The sequence below is a fragment of the Parus major genome, chromosome 17, assembly GCF_001522545.3.
Source record: "Parus major isolate Abel chromosome 17, Parus_major1.1, whole genome shotgun sequence".
In the NCBI taxonomy this organism is placed as follows: Eukaryota; Metazoa; Chordata; class Aves; order Passeriformes; family Paridae; genus Parus; species Parus major.
In genome coordinates this window covers 8748752-8763968 of record NC_031785.1, presented here as the reverse complement: position 1 = coordinate 8763968, position 15217 = coordinate 8748752, and the positions used below count along the sequence as shown (strand labels likewise).

At 48.0% G+C, this 15217-nt stretch overlaps 1 protein-coding gene across 1 annotated transcript in view; it reads left to right on the top strand.

Annotated features, from left to right (window-relative positions):
• CACNA1B (calcium voltage-gated channel subunit alpha1 B) overlaps positions 1-15217 on the top strand; it is a 225353-nt gene that overhangs the window by 159744 nt on the left and 50392 nt on the right. The window contains exons 19-24 of the mRNA XM_015644531.2: positions 1441-2265; positions 3373-3599; positions 5191-5311; positions 8191-8320; positions 8897-8956; positions 9687-9793. Of these exons, the coding sequence (XP_015500017.1) occupies positions 1441-2265; positions 3373-3599; positions 5191-5311; positions 8191-8320; positions 8897-8956; positions 9687-9793 (1470 nt within the window). The remainder of the gene's footprint in view (positions 1-1440; positions 2266-3372; positions 3600-5190; positions 5312-8190; positions 8321-8896; positions 8957-9686; positions 9794-15217) is intronic.

The following is a 15217-nucleotide window of genomic DNA, read 5'->3' as shown; positions in this document are numbered from 1 at the left end:
TTTGGGATCACAGGATTTGGGATCCTCCTCACTGCTCTGGAGGGAGAATTTGTTGTGCTGTATCAGGAACTTCAGAGGCACAACACAGACTCTCTTCTAGGTTGCACAAGAGAGCAAGTTTTATTATTCCAGATCTTTTATAGACAGGTCCAAGAGATAAAACTTCCATTGTCATTAAACCAACACATCACCAGCAATGGACAGTTGGGAACAACAGCCCCTGACTGTTTCTTGCAAGAAAGCAACAAGGACACAAACAACACCTGCAGGGGTTGTTTTCCCTCTCCAGGGACTGTTTGGATTCCTCCTTATGATTCCTCATGCCAGTGTGTGTCACACCCTTGGTTTCACACAGGCTCAAGCAAATGCCTGAAGCCTAAAAATCTCTTTATTTGCCCATTGTCAGTTCCCTCAATTCACAGTAAGAATTGAGCTCACAGGCGCCGCGTTTTCCTGACTGGGTTTTTAAATATCCTGATTTGCCTTTTTAAAACAAATTTCTGGAGTGTTTTCCCTGTGGAAAGAGGAATGGCTGTGCAGTCATTGCCTCTGCAGCTCCTGCTCTGGAGCTGCTGGTGCCCAGAGCCAGCGGGAGGCTTTGTGCCGGAGTCCTTGGCGCTCGTCTCCGTGTGCCAGCGTTAGGGATGCAGCTCATTTCCAGGTGCTGGGAAATCGCAGGTTGGGATGTTTAACACAGGGATCTGAGCAGAACGGGCTGGGTTGATGAGTGCTCTGCCTGCATCCTGCAGGTTCTCAGGGGTGCAGTTCCCTGGCAGCACCTCTCGCTTAGCCCTGAGTGATGGGCAGTGGGAACAGCTCAGAGATCGTTTCAAAGCTGATTGATGTTCTTGGTGGGACTGGAGCACGAGTGCAAAACCCCTCCTGCAGTGACACAGCTGGTGCCAGAGCTGGGCTGAGGATCAGCCCTGAATCCCAGGAGAACAACCCCTGGGGCTGGCTGGAAGGGGAAGGGGCTGGTGGCAGGCTCAGATCCTCAGGGACACGTTTCATTTTCCCTGCTCCTCCTGCTGATCTAACTTCTCTTGCTCACCGCTAATTTCCTCATCCAGCTATTTCCAGGTGGGGAAAAAAGTGCTGCTAATTTTGGGAAGCTTTGTGGGCTGTTCCAGAGCTCTGGCTGGGGTGTGTGATTTTTGTGTGCTGACGTTTTAATCCTTCAGACTATTCCCGAGGCTTCCACATTTCCGAAAGGCAGAATAACTCCTTTCCAGAGGGCTGATCTCATAATGTGTGGGCAAACTAACACGGATGATCCTGCTGGCTTTCCCTGCTCATGTTCTCTCTCCATCCCTGTTACTCCTTTGGTTCGACCCTCTAATTCCCCTCCTCAGCTGAAAATTCCCTCTTTATTTTCCGGTGGGTATTTAGGGAATTGCCGCCAAGCCGGGTGCTGACTTCTCGCCTTTCTCCCGCCCTTAGCAAGCAGCAGAATTCCTCCAAATCCAAGTCGGTTTGGGAGCAGAGGACGAGCCAGATCCGGATGCACAACTTCCGAGCCAGCTGCGAGGCCCTGTACAACGAGCTGGACCCCGAGGAGCGCTGGAAGGTTCCCTACGCCCGCCACCTGCGCCCGGACATGAAGACACACCTGGACCGGCCGCTGGTGGTGGAGCCCCGCAGCGAAGGCAGGAACAACATCACCAAGCTGAGCCCCGTGGATGTCCAGGAGGTGGTGGAGCACCCCAAAGCCACCTCTGCTGATGGGGCAGAAGCGCCACGGAAGCACCACCGGCACCGGGAGAAGGAGAAGCCGGGAGAGCAGGAGAAGGGAGACGTGACCAAGGATGAGAGCGGTGAAACCGGGCCGGCCAACAAGGAGGAGCGGCACAGGCAGCACCGCAGCCGCAGCAAGGAGGTGGAAGGGGGCAGCAAGGAAGGGAAAAGCGACCGTAGCAGGGGGCAGGAAGGGGGGAAGAGGCACCACCGGCGGGGCTCAGTGGAGGAAGGGGCCGAGAAGGAGCATCGCAGGCACCGCAGCCACCGGCACTCCTCAGACCGGCCGGGCAAGGAGGGCAACGGCACCGCCAACGGCGGCCGGGGCGAGCGGCGCTCCCGGCACCGCGGAGGGTCCCGCTCCGGGAACAGGGATGGAGAACCCTCGGCCAAGGGGGAGAACGGAGAGGAGCCCCACCGGCGGCACCGGCTCAGGAACAGGGCCCTGTCCACCTATGAGTCCGTGGAGAAGGACAGCGGGGAGAAGGAAGGGGAGGCTGGAGAGAAGGAGCACCGGAATCACCAGCCCAAGTGAGTGAGTGCTGCCAGACCCTGCCAGGGTCGGTTCAGGGGTCACAAAGCCCCAGATGTGTTCCAGAAAATCCCTTGTGGCCCTCCCTGCTGTCCCTGTCCCCACACCAGCTCCCACCACAACCCACAGATCTCTTTTGCCTCGGCCAGCAGTCACAGAGGCTCCCAAAGACCATTTTGGTTTGTAAAAGAGCTGAGGTTTAAGGCAGGAAATATCCTTGCTGTAAACACCAACAGACCCTGTAGGACACCAAGTGGAGCAGAGAATTTCCCAGCTTCTGAAGAAAGCTCCTGAGGGACATTTTTTAAATTTCAGCCAGCCTTGCTTACAGCCCTTTGATTTTCATTTTTAATGGGGAGCCTTCAGCTGCACCACCAGTTGTTCCAGCACGTGGCCTCTTCCATTAAGAGCAACGATAGCCCCCATTTGCTTTAATTCTTATGTAAGTCAAGTGAGAAAAACAGCCCTGGTGAAGCATTTGGAGTAGTTAATAAAGAAGGATAGATTGCCTTTTCAGCTTTATTAGTCTGATGGAAAAGAAATTGCACTGGGATTCTTTAGAATAGAGTTCATGTCACCGTGGAGAGCCGTGAGTGGCACTGAGATAATAATTTTCCTGTCTAAATTATCTTCCTTTCAGCTGAATTTTCAAACACTCTGCCTGCTGTTCAGCGTGCTCATGTGCACGGGCTCCCTTTCCTCCTCACTGGAGCAGAGCTGCTGCTGCAGAGGAGAGCAGGAGCCATTTAGCTGCTGACAGCCACGTTCCAGAAGGGTTCCAAGCTGGAAAAGAGAATCACCAGGTTTAAATGAGGCATGGGAGAGCCTTAGGGGGCAGCGTGTCAGGACTTTGCATCTGCTCTGGGGGGTGGCTCATGGAATCATTAAAGTGAGCCCAGGATGTCCAGTGCCACAGCCCCCTCCTAATGCTGGGATTGGGGTTTGGCTCGGGAGGTCTCAGAGGAAAAGATCCCAAATTTTGCCATCAGAGCTCGTCCTGCAAAGGATTTCCGTGGAGGACACAAAGCCAGCACGAGGTGCAGCCTCAGGGATGTGCTCTCTGAACCCTTCCTGGGCTGTATTGAACAAATCCTGTTTTTTCCTAGGGAGAACCAGTGTGAGCTGGAGGCCAGTGGCAGTGGCAGTGGCCCTGGCACTGTCCCTGTGCACACCCTGCCCAGCACGTACCTGCAGAAGGTGCCTGAGCAGCCCGAGGATGCCGACAACCAGAAGAACGTGACGAGGATGATTCAGCCCCCCCTGGACAAAACCACCACTGTGAACATCCCTGTCACCATCACTGCCCCTCCAGGGGAAACCACTGTCATTCCAAGTGAGTGCCTTTGTCCTCTGCTTTTCCACTGCCAGGAAATGGAGATGTCCAGGGGGTGATCCATCCTCGGGAGAGGCAGGCAGGGAACTTGGTGAGAGAGGATCTGTAATTGCCACACGGACTGCAGGAACTCAGCCAGGGTTCCTGGCTGCCTGGTGGCTCTGGAAAACACCTGACATTCCCTGGAGGCTCCCCCAGGCCACTCCCTTTGGGAAGGGGAAGGTGGAGGAGCAGGGAAAGCAACATCCACGTGTGATCCTGCTGCTTTGGGATCCTGTGACATTCCAGAGCTTTTTACAATCCTCTGCATCACAGCTGGAGCAGATCCACCCTCCTGTCCTTCTCCAGAGCTCTCTGTCCTGGCTCTGCCAGCACAGATGGTCCCAAGGTCCCTGTGCCCAGGCACCCCCAGCCTGCTCCCACCACCCTGGGGCTGATCCCTGGCAGGGTGGGAACAGCCTGGGGAGCTGAGGAGAATCCCAGGGTGAAATCCAACAGGTCCACATTAAACTCCAGGCTGTCAGGACTTTCTGAGAGGCACAGCCAAGATCTGGCAGGGACTCTGTGTTTTTGTCAGCCACAAGATTTATCTTTCCTTTCTTTTTTTTTTTTTTTTTTGTTTTCTTTCTTTCTTTCTCCCTTCTTCCCCCTTTTCAATGGTAATTTTCCTATATTGCAATGCTGAGTTCCTGTCAATCACAATTTATCAGCCTCTCCCTTTCCTGGCCATTTCCTCTGGATCTGACTGGAGATGCAATAAGGAGTTTATTGAACATGTCACTCAAACACAATGAAATGTCATTTTCTTGCAAAATAAAATAAAAAGTAATAACAGCCCTGCACTGAAAGCATTCCAAAGGGTGGGATTGTTGGACTTTAGGCCCAGAGAATTAATGGAAGAGCCTTTCTACTTTATTTATGTCCAAGAAGAGAATTTGCAGCATAAAATGCTACCCAGTTCATAGACAGGAGATTATCTTCAGTAAATTATCCCATAAATACCCTGCAAGTGAAGTCAGGATGAGAATGGGAGAATTTCCAATCTTTGGGAGGGAGTTTGGGAAAAACCTCTGAGGAGATCCCAAAACCTGCTGCAGGATGGAGCTGCACAGAGCTCTGACCAAACCGAGGTGCACGATGCAGGCACAGCTCAGAGGGGTCCAAGAAATCATTTCTGGGTCTCTTTTCCTATTTCTGGGAAGTTCAGCCCCCAGATCATTAAACCTCATCCATAAATCTCTTCATGTGTTCCAGAGCCAGTTCTGCTCCTGCTCCACGAGGCTGCTCAGACTTTTCATTTTCTTTCAAGCTGGTCCCTCTCCCTAAGAATTCCTGCTCTTTGGGATGGGTTTTCCAGCCCCAGTTTGGCAGCTCTGGGATCAATCAGCTCATGGTTTCATTTCCTGGCTCATCAGTGGCGGGGCAGAGCTGCCTGACTCCGGAGTGATAATGATCCAATGATTGTTCATCCCGTTTAATCAGCGCTCCCAAAGGCTGTTTGCTCTCCCAGCTGCACTCTTTGCATTTCCAGCTGTTCCAGGCTCCATTTTTAACCCTCTCCTTTGTGCTCTCCCTGAATTCCCATTCCCAGTGAACAACGTGGAGTTTGAAAGCAAAACAGAGGAGAAGAAAGACGTCGATGACCTGACGAAAAATGGGCCTAAACCAATCCTGCCTTACAGCTCCATGTTCATCCTCAGTCCCACAAACCCGTAAGTTCCTCAAACACCAACCACAGGTTCCAGGGGCTGCAATAACAGGAGTGGGATTTTCATCACTGAAAACACACTGGGACATGAAATAAAAGCTTATTTCTGTGGGCCAGATGCTGTTATTCTGTTTGGGATAAATTATCAGAACAGGGAAAAGAAAATGCTTTATTTTTTTTTAGGGCAGACCCTGCTGATGTAGATCCCAAAAAACAGGAGCACAGCTACAGCTGGGAAAAGATTTTATCAGGAATAGCAGGTTGAGGGCTATTTGGATACCAGAATATTCCTGCAGGTTCCTCAGCTGGAATTCCTGTTCTTTCCATAAAGTGGCTTTGTGTCACTGCAAACTTTCAACTTCTGGGGAAACCTGGATATTTTTTATTTGCCAAGGCTGGGAGTGCAGCCTGTGGGATCTGCTGGGGTTTTTGGATTTTTTCCTGCCTCCTGGGGAGCTTGGGACTCAAAGCCTGGAAATTCTGAATCTGTTCTTCTGGAGGGCTGCAGGAGCAGCAGGGAGAGGAGATGGAATTGCTGTGACATGAAGGGCTGTGAGTTATTTTAAACATTTTAAGGGAGGATGATTGGAACTTCTGGAGGTCCCCTTGGAGCAGAGGTTTCTCTCTGGCTCAGGTAAACTTGTACATCTGGGAATTTCTCTCTGCCCAGACACCAAAGGGGAACTCGAGCCCTTCTTTGGCAGCTGGATTGAAGAGGAGGATGAGTTCTCCTCCTGCTGCTGAGGACTGAGACATCTGTGCAGCTGTGGAACAAAACAGGCTCCGAGTTCTCAGCCCTGACATCCAAAAGCCCCTCTGCTGGAAGCACCCCCAGACCCTGAACAGCATCCCAGAATCTCCTGAGCTGGGCTGGACCCACCAGGATCACTGACAGATCACAACAATCCCAGCCTGGGTATCCCAGCTGGCTCCTGGAGCTCTGGCAGCACTGGGACCATGACCTGGGGAGCCAAAGTTGGATTATGGAGTTTGGCCTCTATCTGGAGGGATAAGGAAATGGTTTTTTTCCTAATATTTGGTTTTTTTGCTGTGAAATGACCACCAAAAATGAGCTGGGAGAGATCTGCCGAGGCAGCATGGCTGGGTGAGGAGTGAGAGGTGCTGAGCCCAGGGGCTCTGAGCTGAGAAGCAGCAAAATTTCCTTGTTTCCTTCTTCTTTTCTTTCCCCTCTCATCCCAGTTAGGACCTCCTGAGCCTCAGAGTCCAAGATCTGGGGGTTCTTTCAGTTGCTTTGTTGTTCCAGCTTCCTCCAGCTTACTCTTGCCCCCAGAAAAAAAAACCTGTGCTGAAAGACCAAGGGAAAAACCAAAATTCACTGGGGATAAAAACGTGTTACAAGCAAGCCAAGGGGCAACAACAAGCCAAAGCCCAGAGTCCCAAGGATGTCAGCAGCTTGTTTTTCCTCCTGTGGGCAAGGTGCAGAGCCAGCTGCATCCCCCAGGTGTTCTGGCTGCCTCCAGGGAGCTCCTTCTGTGCCCAGCAGCTTTTCCCCACTCCAGTGCTGCCATCTCCCTTCCCAGCCCTGCTGAGGATCCCTGACCCAGGTGCTGCCAGAGGGGAAAACAGTTCAGGGAAGCAGAAATAAATTCCATTTTTTTTCCCCCAAGTGCCACCACCCTCTTAGAGCACGCAGGGCTGTGATTTCTCAAGCCCCACTGGCGGCTCACAAACGCTCCCACATCTCACTGCTGGTTATGAATGATGAGGAGCTAAAAATAGGGGCTTGTTATTGCTTTGATGAATTGAGTTTGATGCAGGAATTATGGCTACAAACGCTTTTGGAAATGCTGCCTGTCACTTCTGTGGCTTCTCAGAGCGTGGAGATGATCCTCTCCTCCTGGCAGATGGAAAACCACACTTAAGGGCTCCACAAAAGCACTTTTCTCCAGGTTATTGTCTATCAGATTTGCTTCTCTGGTATTCTTTTCCACTCTGAATCCATTAGCCAGCCAAAGAAAAGGAGTATGTAAGTAGATGTGAAAAATAGACTTTAATTCTCACTGTTCAGATATTTGCTTAGAGGGAATGGGATAGAGGAGCTGAAATACATTCTCAGATAACAAAGTTGTTGGCGAGTTAAATCTATAATTTGATTATTCTCAGGCTAAGTCCTTTATTCAGCTGACAAATATGGTGCAAATGCAGAGCTCTGTGTGCAGTTAAGGATTTGGGAATTGTGGTCAGAAGGAATTATTAGCTTCAATTTGTGAAGAGTTTTGGATTGCTTGGAAATGGGAGCATTTACCACTTTGCTGGGACATAATTTGTGAATAAAAAGATTAGGTGGAAGTAATCAAATCTATTCCTGTGAAGTATTTGTGCTGTGGAGTGTGAGTTGGAGTGAAGTGCAGGCAGAGAGAGATTGGTGGGAGGAACACTCAGAGCCACAAAGGCAGATTCAGCTGAGAGTCTCAACATTTTAAAGGGATTAGTTGACATTAAAAGGATTTCAAACCTTGTTTTGAACTCACAGGGCATTAACCTGGCAGTTCAGAGGGAGAAGGACGGGGGAGTGCCATAAATATAATTTGTAGAATTGAGTGTGGATGCTTGAAAGCTCTCAGTGCCCTTCTGACAGATGGGTAGAGAGATAAATAGCTAGAGAAATAAATAGATAGGGAGATAAATAGATAAAGAGATAAATGGATGTGGTTGCTTTGCAGAGGGCGTAGAGAGCAGTGCAGAGACGTTGGACTCCCTTATTTAACTCTCACCACAGATCTGCTGCAAACTGCAATTTAAAGCCTGTTTTTAATATTTTCTTCCCATTCTTTTAGCAGGAGTGCCAAAGGTGCTGCTCCTGCTGGGTTTGTGGCAGTTTTCCCCCCCTCACAGCCCCTCCCTGTGCTCCTGTCCCTGCAGGATCCGGCGCCTGTTCCACTACATCGTCAACCTGCGCTACTTTGAGATGGTGATCCTGATCGTCATCGCCCTCAGCAGCATCGCCCTGGCTGCAGAGGATCCTGTCCAGGCTGAGTCTCCCAGGAATGATGTGAGTGACACCCAAAATTCCCAGAATTTGGGTGTTTTCCTCCTCCTTTCGCTGACCCATGGCGCGTTCCCATCTCCCCGTGCTGGCAAAGCAGAATTAGAGCTGTCCTTGGTAACACACCCCAATTATCTTTGTTTTGCTCTCAAAATGCTCAAATTCCTGCCCCTTTCTGCTGCTTCAGCCTCACCTGAGTTTGAGAGCTTGGAAATCAGGGGTTGTGTGGCTTTGGTGGAGGAGCTGCAGAGCTCACACCCCTCTGTGCAGTGGGACAGGCTGCTGGATAAACCCCTTAGGAAAGGATGTTCCAACATTTCACTTTGAAATTCCCCTTTTGCCTTGCTAAACCTGCCAAAAACGCAGGGGCACTGGAGCCAGCCTTGGGTGCAGCCTGGCAAAGACCAGGGAAGTGCTGCTTTAAATCATAAATTTTGAGATGATTCAGGTTTGTGCCTGAATGAAACCCTCCCAGCAGGTGATTTTTGTCCACCCCAGCTGGACTGGATGTTTAACCTTGCTCCTGGGCAGGTTATTTCAGTGTGTGGCCTTCCCTAACACACATTTCCCTTTCCCACTCAGGCTCTGAAATACCTGGATTATATATTTACAGGAGTCTTCACCTTTGAGATGGTGATCAAGGTAAGGACTTTTCCCAGCAGAAAGATTCAGATTTATTTGTGAGAAGCTGGTGCAGGGCAGAGTTGGGAAGGATGAGGAGCTTTAACTTGGGAGCAGCTCCCACAGTCAGATGCAGCAGCTTCAATCTCATATTTTATGGAGGAAAATCAGGATATCTTTAGGAGCTGTGGCTGTGTAAGAGGATGAGAACTGGGAAGACAAGAGGAGCTGCCCAGACCTTCCTGAGAAATCCCTGATCCTTCCCTTTTCCTTTGGCACTGAGCAGGAATATCAATAACTGCTGATTCTGGCTTTCAAAAAGGGGAGAACTTATCTTTTTACTCAGTAGGGTGACAGGTTTTGCCAGGGCTGTGGGGCAGTGACTTCCCAGAGAGCACAATTCCATAAAATCAGGATTCAGTGTTGGGGTAAGGCAGGAGTTGGGTTTTCCTGTCAGAGCAAGATGCAGAAGAGATGCAGAATAAAACCAGGATTAATTGTAATTAATTTTAATGTGTGGAAAAAACAGGGAGCAGTGAGAGCTCTCGTTTCTACAGCTCTTGGTCGTGGTTTTTTGATTTGAGCTTCGTTTTTGGGAGAGTTTTCCTGCCTGTTAGAGAGGAGCAGCTCGGCCGAGTATCTCAGCAATTAGCACAGGGTCCTTTGATCCAGAACCTTCTCCTGGCCCTTGGCAGGGGGGATTTGGGCCATGTTTTATAAAACTCTTCCTTTTCCTGGGTTTTCTCTGCAGATGATTGACTTGGGGCTGCTGCTCCACCCTGGCTCCTACTTCCGTGACCTGTGGAATATCCTGGACTTCATTGTGGTCAGTGGGGCCTTGGTGGCTTTTGCCTTCTCGTAAGTTCATTTTCCTTCTCCTCCCAAATCCCAGGGAACAGCTGACAGGGGGGGCAGGACCCTGGCACGGGGATGTGGAATGTTGGTGGCTCCATTTCTCACTGAAATGTTCAGTTCCTGCCCTTTTTCCTCTCCTAGGGGGTGGGATGGGAGGAAAAGAATAAACCCAACTAAAATTGTGTCCTGGGATCTGGTGAAAATGCTCCTGGCTTTAGGCTGAGCCCGTTCACTGCTCATTCAAACACAAAAACAAGGTTTTTGTGACTCTCTGGCCAAGTTATTTTAAGGAAATCCCTGTAAGAGTTTGTGGCAGTTCGGTGTCTCCAGTCAGTGGTTGTGAGAATTGCTCTCATTTTGTAAAAACAATTAAAGAAATCAGCTGATAACTCTGTGAACTCTTGGCAAACCCTTATTTCCAGAGCTGTGGATATTTCTGGTTCACAAACCTTTGCTATTTCTCTCTTTTTCTCTCCTCTCTCTGCATTTCCACTGAGTTTCCCTTTTAGTGCTCCCTCCCTCAAACCCAGCTCTGTATTTATGTCTTTAAAATAATTCCCCACGTTCTTCTTTCATGTCAAGGAGAATTTTGAGCAACAAACATGCAGAAATTACTCTATAAAAATTAAGATTAGCTTCTCATTTGCTCCTTTTTTACCTGGGAAACAACCAGAGGAAGAGCAATGTGGTTCCTTCCAACCTTCAGGAGCTGGAGAGCGGAAAGAAATTTTCCACTCAGATTTTTTTTGTTGTTTGTAAATCCTTTCCTTACAACAGGAGAGACCTGGGAAGAGTTTAATCTTCTGCTAAATTAACCCCGGGCAATTAGGGGAATGTTCATCATCTCTGGGTTTGTGGACACCACGATTAGAGGAGAGGAAATTGTTTCATTTGCTAATGAGAATTAGCAGCGTTTCACTCGCTAATGAGAGAAGCACCCACCTTTATCAGGAGCCTCGAGCGTGGCTGGGCTGCTTTAACCAGGCAGGAATTTTTTAAGCAGAGCCAAAATCCCCGTTCCTCCCTCGACTCTGCACACACACACAAAAAAAATGCTCAAAATGTTGCCCTTTCTGGTAAAATGTTCCTCAGTGATTTTTTTCTTTTTCTGAGCTGTCAAAATTCCCGTCACACGGTGGCTGTGAGATTTGTAATTTAGATCTGCTTTACTTGAGTGCAAATGCTGAATACAAATAAACCCTGTAAGTTAAATTGACACAGAATTGGATGGATGGGATTGATATTTTTGGTGTGGTTTTTGGGGATGTTGAAGTCTGGGCTGTGCCTGATCCTTCACCAAATGAGTTGGGTCTTGGGGAAAATCATATTCAACATATTTCAAAGGGATGCTGCCCTCCCCTCTTTAAACACTTTGTCTCTCATTAAAAATCAGATTTTTGGAGGAGCTGACTGCTCTGTCCTGAGCAAAATTGTCTTGGTGAATGTCCTGCTAACTTAAAATTTAATATTCAAAACCAAGCTGCTTTTTAAGCTTGGCTAGTGTGGGGTTTTATTTCCCTGCACATGAAATGTATCTGTGGAACATCTTTCACAACCAGACTTGACTTAATCAAAAATTTAACTCAAAAAAGCCACGTAGCCACATTAGAACCTAACAAAGCTCCTGTGAATTGAAGACAGGTAGAGAAGTAAAATAATCACAAAAAACAACATAACCCAAAGTCTGGGGCTCCATGAGAATTTCCCTTTTCTGTCAGGAATTCAAACTTCCAAGTCTGATGGGAGCAGGGACATTTTGGGAGCCCTTCAGAGCATCTCTGTGCTGTGAGAACCAACCTTTAAAACATCTTCTCTTTGAACACCATTTTCTTTTGAGGGAGATTTTCCTTGCTCGAGTTATGGATTAAAATGAATAATTTTTAATCTTTCTGAGGCTTTTCATGCTCAGGTTTTCTTCTGTTGCTCGTGAATATCTAACAGCACCTCATCAGCCTCTAAATAAATTACTTCTACATCCCCTGCCTGTGCTTTATAATAGGTGCCCCAAGCTGCTTTTATTTTCCACTGTGAGTGAGTTTTGAGCAGGGTTTTGCAGCCAGGGACTGCATAAACCCTGCCTAGTTACTGTCTCCCAGATTAAAGTCAGACAAGCTTATTTGTGAGACTCAGGAAAATCGGAATTTCTCCTGTGATTTTGCTGCTTTCTGTAAGCCCTGCTCCTCATCCCCGTTCCAGGAGGCAGCATCCAATCCTGGGAATGCCTGCAGGCTCCCAAAAGCTGCAGAATCAGTCATTCCTAGGAAATTACCTTTCCCTGTTCCAGTTCTGAATGCTGACAGGGTTCTGTGACTCAGGCCCAGCTCCTGGTTTGGTTAAACCAGATGGACACACAGAGCCAGCTGAATGTTGATAACCCCAAAAAGGAGCTTCTGGACACTCTTTGTAGTTCAGTTGGATTTTTCCAGCGAATCCTACAGCCCTGTCACCCTCCTCAGTGTCACTAAAAATGGGATTTAATGTGCCTGTCACCACCTGGCTTGCAAGAACCCAGCGCTGCCACGTGTGAGGTGGGATTTAATTCATGTTTTTGGCCTCCTCTCTGTCCACTGGAGGTGATGTGAAACAACTTCTTGCTGAATTAACCCATCCCTAAAAAACCTGGGAATATCAGGGCTCCCTGAAACTCTCCCATCTGGAATATTGCAGCGGCCTGTGTTAGTTTCAGCATTTGAGATGGCATCAGCCACTGGTACAAGATTGATAAAATCCAGCTCTCAAAAGCAGCTTTGGGTTTTCTTTCTGCCTGCAGCTCTTTAGAAGCTGCTCTGTGGTTAGAAAAATAAAAAATAAACGTCAAGCAGCACCCCCAGAGTGATGCTGGGAACAATAAGATGATGAGGATAATAATAATAATAATGTCTTCCATTTAGCAAAGCATTTCAAAGAGAAATCCCTTTCTTTTTCTGGAGATAAACATGCCACAAACACCCAGACACGTTTGAGTCCTTAGGGAAGTGGAAGCAAACAAAAAAAAACCCGTGGCAACTTGTCACCAAAATCTCTCAGCCCCAGGTGCAAAATGTACTTGGGAGGAACAGCTGAGGGAGAGCAGCAAAGATTTGGCCTGGAAAGATTTGGAACGGAGGAAAGGCAGCTGAGATGGCCAGAATTTCAGGATGCTCTTGGAACAAAACAAATAATGGAGGTGATCCCTCCCCAGGTGGGGAGAAGAGAGCTGTGGAGGTGTTTTTCCCAGCAGGGAATTTGGGATTTCAGAGCCCTCCCTTCCCCGCTGGTTTATCCCCTGGAGTTGGTGGGAGTGGGCCCAGGGGCTGGGGGGTCTCTCTGATGTTTCTGTTTGTCATTGACTCTGCTCTTTCTTTGTCTTCTCCTCGCTGGAATCTCTCTCTAGGAGTTTCATGGGGTAATATGTTCTTCCTGTCTCTTGCTGCTCTGTTTTGCCTGTCCAACCTGTGTCCACACACTTTGCCACTGTGGAGACAACCCAGCCATGTTCCACCCATCCCATCGACTCCTCCGTCCCTTTACTGCTCATTATCCAGTGAAATGTGTTATTTTTCCTCATCCATCCTGATTTTCCTTCAGCAGAGATAGAAATCCAAGGCAGAGAGTCAAAAAAACCCACGTGGAGATATATCTGTACCAAAAGGATTTGAGGGGCTGACTCGGTGGGCTCTGATGGGTGAGGTACAATTCATTAAAATCTTCATAACCAGGTTTAAAGTAGCAGTTGGAGTCTCTTTTAGAGGATTTCACCTCTAAACAGCCAAGCTGGAAGCTCCAGGACTAATTCAGTGCAGTGTGGGCAGTGAGGCCCAGCTGGGATCCAGGCTCTGGATTTGGGGAAAGCCTCTGCCATGAAAACAGAGCGCAGGGAGATTTTTGCAGGGGTGATTTGTGAAGAAAAGGGTTCCAAAAATTGTGTTTAACCCTGTGCAAGTGGCAGTTTTGCTATCAGTGCAGGGGCAGGGTGGGAGGCAGAGCTGTGTGCTCCGTCCCCACATTCCAGGAGCTCCAGGGGGATCCTCCACAGCAAGGAGAAGGATGCCAAGAAAAGCCCAGGAAAATCTGGCACTTGGTCCTTTCCCCTCTCTAGGAAAGCAGAGGATTTAGGGCAGGAAGAGAGTGGCTTTGGGCAGGGTGGGGTGACCTCATTCACTCTTCCAGGGAGGAATTCACTCTGCCAGGAGGATTCCAGGCAATCACAGAAGGCAGAGGCTCCACCTCACCCTGAATTTTTGATGCCCTGACTCTGAGGGGTCTGTGTCACCTGAAATCAGAGCTGGCAGCAGCAACAGGAACAGGCAGCTTCCATTTGAAACAACCACTAAATTTTTAAAGGCTCTTTTATTTATTAAAGGGAGAAAAGGCTCTGCAAAGCTCTTTTAAAGTATTCTTAATGTTTTAAATAAACAGGCAGAAAACTGACACAGAAAACAACAACAAAACAGCACTGGCCTAATGGACCCAAAACTGATCTAATGCAATTTTTTTTGTGGCATTCTCATTTTTTTCTTCTTTTATTTATTTTCTTCTTTTTCTTGCTGTCAGCCTTTATCCTGTGCTCCTCTTTAGCTCTTACTTGAGATTCAGCTCTCCTGAATGTTGCAGTTGTTATTCTGCAGTCAATTAAAACCTTGTCCTTCCACAGCAATTTCTTTTTGTCGTGAGGAATATTCAGGTCAGATGTGTGCTTGGATACACCTTTTGACTGAATCCCAGCTCCATCTGGACCTTTTATTTCCTTGGACATCTGGCTTTGTATGGAAGCAGCAAAAAAAACCCCAATGTTGGCAGAGAGGGTTCTTGAAAACACCCAAGCCCAACCCTTAGGGTTTTATTTGACAGAAGAGTTGTAGAGGATCCTTTTAATTAAAATGCAATTTGTATCACTCTAGGTCAGAGCACCAGGAAAAGCTTTTCCTATACCAGGGACCTTTACTGTGACAAAAAAATGGGATTTATTTTTTTCCTTTTTCCCCCTCAGGATTCTCTATATGCCTCAGAGCATAAATCCCATTAAGATTTAATTGTCTCACGCTCTTTATTTGCTTAAGTGCCTGAATGGAAAAAAAATCAGTCAGCCCTTCTTAGTGTCCTGTGCTGAGGCAGAAGGAATTCCGTGGGACTGGAGCTGTCTGAGCTCACTCATCCATTCCAGGGAAAAGCAGGAGCCAGGATTTGCTCTGCCCCACCTCTCTTTAACCTTTCCTGGAAATATCAAATCCACACAAATCCTTGTTTTGGGTGTGGAGAGCAGGGAAATGTCTGTTGTTGTTCTCAAGGCCTCGTTAGCACAGCTGTTAATTGGCACAACAGCAGCGTGGTTTGTTCAGGTCTCCTGGAATGGGGAATGTGGGAATATTTATTTATCAGATAAATATAATATAATGCAATGTAATGTAATGTAATATATAATATAATATAATACAATACAATACAATA